At 34.0% G+C, this 7,006-nt stretch overlaps 1 protein-coding gene across 2 annotated transcripts; it reads left to right on the forward strand.

Moving 5' to 3' along the window:
- Window positions 1–2,320: 2,320 nt before the first annotated feature.
- Window positions 2,321–6,285, forward strand: LOC130748506 (transcription factor bHLH123-like). Of its 2 annotated transcripts, XR_009022715.1 has the most exons (8): window positions 2,321–2,992; window positions 3,189–3,825; window positions 4,201–4,308; window positions 4,481–4,546; window positions 4,695–4,760; window positions 4,989–5,039; window positions 5,340–5,869; window positions 5,964–6,285. XR_009022715.1 is itself a non-coding variant. In XM_057601738.1 (7 exons), exons 1-7 carry the CDS (start codon window positions 2,679–2,681, stop codon window positions 5,487–5,489), a joined length of 1,392 nt encoding a protein of 463 aa, XP_057457721.1. In that variant the 5' UTR covers window positions 2,321–2,678; the 3' UTR covers window positions 5,490–6,285. The 2 variants fall into 2 exon arrangements, 1 of the variants encoding a protein (XP_057457721.1); XM_057601738.1 differs by having other exon boundaries at window positions 5,340–6,285.
- The last annotated feature ends 721 nt before the right edge of the window (window positions 6,286–7,006 follow it).

Raw genomic sequence — 7,006 nt, forward strand, 5'->3', positions numbered from 1 at the left:
ATTAAAAAATAACTATCGTTTTCCCTCATCTACTCTCCAACAAACACTATGTAAAGTGTTGATAAGTCAATGAAAGTTAAAAATTTATTTTGAAGCTATCCAGCTAATTGATTGAATTAAAAGTGTTTTTAAAAATATGTGTTGAGTTAGCTAAAAAATATTAAATGACATGTTTATATATTATTTTATATTTAATATGAATTTATTCATACATCAATACCCATATAATTTTAATTTTAGGAAAAATTTCATTCACCCCCTAAATTTTTTAAGCTTTTTAAAATAGACACCTTAATTTCTTTTTCCGTCTCAAATAAATCTTAAATATGACATTTGTTGCAATAGATCATTCAAGGTGATGCACAATGACATGAATTGTTGAAAGCACAATACTGCGGTGAGAATCCACAGTGAGATTAAACTAGAGAGTTGTAGTATGTGTAATAGGCACTCCAACGCTCAATATAGAAATGGATCAGAGAGAAATTTTTAAGTATAGAAGAGCAATATAAGAACAACTCTAAGCAACACGCAACTCACAATATAATCAAATCTACAGCCTAAAATTATTTATTCTTTTCTCGATTGTTTAGTAGTTGACATTTGAAATATTAACATTAATTACTTAGACAAACTTGACCATCATTTCCACCAACTTAAGTCTTATGTCAGACCAGCTGATTAGAATGTGAAAGTACTGTGTTTGGAAGTCCTGGCCAACCAACTTGAGAATTACTTGGTAGTTCAGTTATTATACGCAATCCGCAAGTATACGGTACGTTCGATGTAATATAAAAGATTGTCGAAAGAGATTAGGGAAGTACCAAATCACAAGAGCAAGAGTTGTTTAGATCAAATTAATAAAAGTAAAAGAAATTTATAAGATTGGTTGAGAACTTAGTTTGCTGAAATAACTTGTGTGCATTCAAGCTAATATTGAAACTGGGAACATGAACTCATAGAAGAAAACCTTATTCCATATGAACTAAAAAACTAAAACATGAACAAGTTAGGGATCCACATCCCAAATACTAAAGAAAACTTAGCCAATCATCGCTAAGGAAAACATAATTCCTAACCTGAGAAGAAGCCTTAGAGAAGCTTCAAATTAAAACACATTACACAAGCTATGGTTTAGAAAAACTAAGATAATAAAATTCAATTTATAGGCAAAATAAACGCCCTAGCTAGCACACGCACATGCGTGCATAAAAGCCAAACCCCTGCCCTGTGCGTGCCACATCTGCGCATACATGTGTGCAGACTTGTCCAGAATGTCAAGTCCCTGACTTGGCACCCATGTGTATATGCACGCACATACGCACATGCGTGCATCCCTCGCTGGCAGCATCCTCTTCTTCGATTCTTCAGCTCAAAATCCCTTCTTTAATGCCTTTAACACCTTCCAACAGCTCTTTTCCTCATAATTACATAATTCTGAAACTCCTTTGCTTAATCATCATCAACTCTTGCCATTCTTCATTAATATATTCCTTTGACAATGCTTCTTCCTTCCTTCAAGTTCCATAAATGAGGGTTGCACACTAAACACCACCAAACCATCATTGTAACCACAAACACCTATTCTAATGCACATTAAGCCATGAAAGTTCATGTTATAGCTACAAAGATTCATTGCCATAATGCCCTCAATTGCTCTAACAATCTAGACCAAGAGTTCAAATGAAAAAAGACTAAGTCCTAAGGATTAAATATGCAATTAAAGACTCAAAAGGGACTTTTATGTAAATGATGACTCTAAAATATGAAAAGATCTAAATGTAACTAAAGACTCTACTTATTGACTAAAAAGATAATAAAAACTAAATAAAAGATAAGAAAATAAAGATAAAAAGACCATATACATTCATATTATCAAGTTACTTGGATTGATCACGACCATGGTGAGCCATGTAGTCATTTGGGCCAACCGGAACAATTACTTTATCCTATCTCGCCTTTTTAATTATTAGACTCACCAAACAGACGTTTATTTTCTGAAACGAGTACAAAGAAAAAAAATCTCTTCACACTCCAACTACATGCACAATTAATGAAAGATAAGAAAAAAAGAAAAAATAAATGAAAAAGAGGATGTGTGAAGTGATAAGTAAAGAAAAGAGAAGTATGATAAACAAAAAATAGAAATTAGACAAAAAAAAAATGAAGTGTGAATAATTAAAAACTCATAAATCATGTAGCCTAGAAAATTATGAAGATGCATATTTTCCTATAACCAACAACAAAGAAGAAGAAAAAAAATTCCATGAAGTAATATATAATAAGGAATAAACCAACCAAATTCCATTTCAAAATGACCTTTAATTCCACTGTCTAATCAATCACCCCCTGAATTGTCAAAGGCGTCAACCATATTCCAACTAGTCTCTCACTCACTGTTCCCCTTCCCTCACAACACAACAACATGATTTTTCTCTCTTCATCTCCCAATATAAATACTAACATGTTTTGAACCGTTTCCCATTCATTCATTTCCACTAGCCTCTCATAACCCCAAATAGATCTTCAACACACTGAATTCTGATGCACCCAAACATCACTAGCTCACAACATCAACTGATCTAGCAAACATACTTTCATGTATAGTTGACAGGCTGAAGCAAACAACACCAACAACAAAAAAATCAACATCAACTTGTACAACAACAACATCAACCATGGCAGATGATCAGTTTCAAGCTAGTGGAAACTGGTGGGAATCAGCAAGAAACGTGAGATTTGAAAGTGGGGAATCACAGTCTTCATCTTCTGGTCTCACCAACTTTGGTGGCTGGCAACAACAACAGCATCATCATCATGATAACACCATTTCTGCCTCTGTCAGTAATTCCTCTGTGGTTTTCCATGATTCTCAGAAGCTTCAACCTCCAGATTCTGCAGCCACTTCTGCCACCAACGACCCCAACTTGCACATGATGATGGGTTTGGGCCTTTCATCTCGAGCCATGGATTGGAATCAAGCATCTTTGCTGTAAGTGTCGTCTGTGTCAAGACAAGGACATGAAAAACACACACCAAAAGTAGAAAAAAAAAGTGTTGGATCTTTCATTTTCTCTCTTTCTTTTCCATCATTCTCTCTTAGCAGAATAGAATAATCAATAATCAACCCCCATGATCAAAAGATTGTACTTTGTAATGCTTTTTCTTGTTTGATGCTTGTGATATAGACGAGGCAGCGAGAAGGCTTCAGAGGGAAGTTTCAGGTCCATGCTGCAAGAGAATTCAAGCCCCAACTTTCAGCAAGAAACTGAGGGTGTTGGTGTTGGTGTTGGATTGTCTCAAGTTCATTGGAGACCAGAAAAATTGTTCACTGCAGACTCTTCTAGCAATGATTTCAAGCAAGTTGTGAACAGGGGTTTCTCTTTGGATCAGACACAGTTTAGTCCTCAATATAGCTCTGGAGACAGTAATGTGACAAGCCAAAGTTTGCCTTGTAACTTTCAGATTGATCATTCCTATGGGAACTCTTCAATATTACAAGGACTATTAGGACCTGATCAAAGCAATAATCATCAACAACCCCAGCAAGGTTCATTTGAGAATCGTCCCATGAATAATTTTCCATACTCACCAAGCTATGGCTTCAATAACTCCAATAATGAGTTAGTTCCTTCTTGGTCTAAAGTTCCTCAATTCTTAAGAGCTTCACCTCCCAAACAACCACAAGCGAATAACCAGTTGCATTTTACCAACAACGCTCCCTTTTGGAACGCTTCTGAGGCTCCTATTAAGGATGCTCGATCCAGCTTCTTCCCTTCTTTGCAATCCCCATTTCCTACACCAAGTTTTGATACACAATCAAAGGTATCATCACATGAAATTTTAGCATGCATAGATATAGATGTAAATGCCTTGATGTGTACAGCTTATGGTTTTGGTGATCAGTAATGAGTGCAGACATACATCAAATATAGCATTTATTACTTCTTTGTCTTCTCTTCCTTTCTTTACACACTCAAACAGTGCTGACATCCAATTTTTCTTTCTATGTCTCTCTTCTTTTCACATCCTATCATATATCATATGTATTACTTCTTTGTCTTTCCTTTTTCTCTTGGATGTCTGTTGCGTGTATGCACTATATGGATGTCTATGAATTGTTTTCTAAATGTTATGTTAGGGCTGAAATGAAGAAACACTAGAGCATTTGAGGTCTAAAACTTTTTCACGGTTTTGCAGAATATATCTGAAGTAAGGGACTCAAGTGCTGTGGTGAAGAAAAGTGGGAGTGAGCCAGCTCCAAAAAGGTCCAGGAATGAAACCCCATCACCTTTGCCAGCTTTTAAGGTACAATAAGTGCAACTGACCTTTTAAAACAAGAATGAAAGCTTTAAACTTTTTATCTTTAATCATCTCTCTTTATTCTTTTTCAGTTTTCTACATACTTTTATAATTTTCAGTTTTTGAGTCCATAAACATGTATAGATATGAACCTATACTGTATTTCTTCTCTACTCAGGTGAGAAAAGAGAAGATGGGGGACAGAATTACTGCACTCCAACAATTAGTTTCACCTTTTGGAAAGGTGAGCTTCTGATAAAATGATCTAGTCTCTTTCCTCTATGTAGTTATGATAAATAGGAAAGTAGAAAAAAAATGATAGCAAGCATGATTATACTAATGCTGTTTATTTGAATTTTGGTTTAAAATCTGGTTGCTATATACTGTGTCAGACTGATACAGCCTCAGTGCTCTCTGAAGCCATTGAGTATATCAAGTTTCTCCATGAACAAGTGACTGTAAGTTCCATTTCACATTGGTTTATTGTTATTTATTGTGTTTTTAATAACAGTTCAACATTCATATAAATTTTAAAAGAAGAATTTTGTTCACCTCTTTAACTTAAAATGTATGCTAACGTCCGTTCACACCGGTGCAAACAATGCAAACAGATGTCCAAATATAACCTGAAAAACTTTAAAACTATTAGCCAAATTTTCATCTTATTTATTTTCTCTTTTGAATAGGTTTTAAGCACCCCATATATGAAAAGTGGAGCTCCAATACAGCATCAACAGGTAATATATATGCACATACATGTTGTATTTCCTTCTCTCACATAAAAGAAATTAAAGGCTTCAGAAGAAATTTGGCTTTAGAATGTTAGAAAAATTTCCAAATATGCACTAATTTATGTTGATGACTTCCAATTTTCATAAGTTATTATTAGAATATGGATTATGGATAACTCTGCTCTAATAGTTAATTTAGGAGTGATGGTTGTTTTACACTTTATAAGGATTATTTTGGCTCTAGTTAATGTGAATACGAGACTACTCAACCGTTATATTTATAATATGTCTGGTCATATATTGCAGAATTCTGGTAAATCCAAGGAAGCTGAGGGTCCAAAGCAGGATCTAAGAAGCCGAGGGCTATGTTTGGTGCCAGTGTCTAGTACATTCCCAGTGACTCATGAACCAACAGTTGAATATTGGACACCAACATTTGGAGGCACTTACAGATAAATTAATGGGGAAAAAAAAGAGTGGCACGGAACCAATACTCAGCAACTAGGAGATGTCTAATCAAAAGCCTGGCCAAGTTGGGAATGATAAGATGATAGAAAAGAGAAACAGGAGAAAGGACACACAAGACCACATAAATGTGTAAAGTTAGTTAGGCTCTGCTTGGATGGAAAGGATAATAAAATAAGAGAGGAGATGGTAATTGTGTTTAAAGAGGAAGAAGAAAGGGAAATGACCCTTTAAAAGAAAAGCCATAGATGGACCAATTACAAGCAGAATGGAGCATGGTTTTTGGCCAATTTTGGGGACCATTGGAGCACATTTTTAAGTTGTTGTAATAATTCAGAGTTATGCTTACATGGGTGAGATTGAATGACAAGGTATGTGTTTGGATATCACGCAATGTAAATAGATTTTTATCTCAATTTTAAAGAGAAATTTCATTAACTTTTATTTGATAATATTTATTTGCAGTGGTCCAACACATATCCAAACATACCCTTAAATTGTTTAATGTAAGGAAGTTTCTTAGGGAGAAATTGTTGTTAGGAGGAGATAAAGGAGCTTTACCAATTTCTTCTTGTGTTGTGAATAGCTTTAGTACAAGTTAAAGAAATGTAATTGGAGGGAATCATTGAAATATAGAATAGAAGAGTGAGTGAATGTGGGGATATGTCATTTGATTGGGAAATCTCACTTTTGATTTGTTTATTTATTTGGAATATGTAAGTGGAAGTCAGAGGGTGGCCCACATTGCCCCTTTCAGTTTTTGTTTTGAAATTCAGTTCAAATTAAATGTCTGTGCATACCAGGAAAAATTAATCACAAAAAATTATAATATATCTTCCAGTCCCAGATGCTTGCACACATGCTTTTGTGCTTTGTAACGAGTGGTCACCTAGAGGGGCTTCCATTGGAAGCACATGTAAAAAGGAGAAAAAAAAATCCATAAATGGTTTTATCCTCAGCCAAGTACTGGACATGGTCCTTCTGAATGATGTGTGCATACGTAATTATTCCCTTCTTATTTCTAAAAAATTGTGACTCTGCAAAAAATTCAGTTGATCTTAAGTTATATTTGAGGCTAATTAGTATATGTTTGTATTAATTATTATTATTATTATTATTATTATTATTATTTTTGCTATTTCAGAAAAAAATTGAAAATCAATGATGATAAAATTTCTATGAAATGATTGGTTCGTGAATTATGTTAATTTTTTTAGTATATCGGAAAGATAAATTGCATTATTTAGAAATTGATCCTTGAATTTTCCTCACCCTAATTCATATATCCATTAACTCTTACTAGTTGAGCTATTATTCAAGAATTGAATATATGTTAATTAATTTAGCTTAATTTATTGTTTGTCAGTGAATAACTAATCTATCTAGGTACTATATTTTCATGTGGTTGTTGAGTGAGAATTCGTATATCTAAGGATTTTTGTTTTTATGAAATTGTTCTTGTAATTTCAACTCTGGAATTAGTGAAAAGATTTTCTTAAAAATATGGC

This window comes from Lotus japonicus, chromosome 3, assembly GCF_012489685.1.
Source record: "Lotus japonicus ecotype B-129 chromosome 3, LjGifu_v1.2".
Lineage (NCBI taxonomy): Eukaryota > Viridiplantae > Streptophyta > Magnoliopsida > Fabales > Fabaceae > Lotus > Lotus japonicus.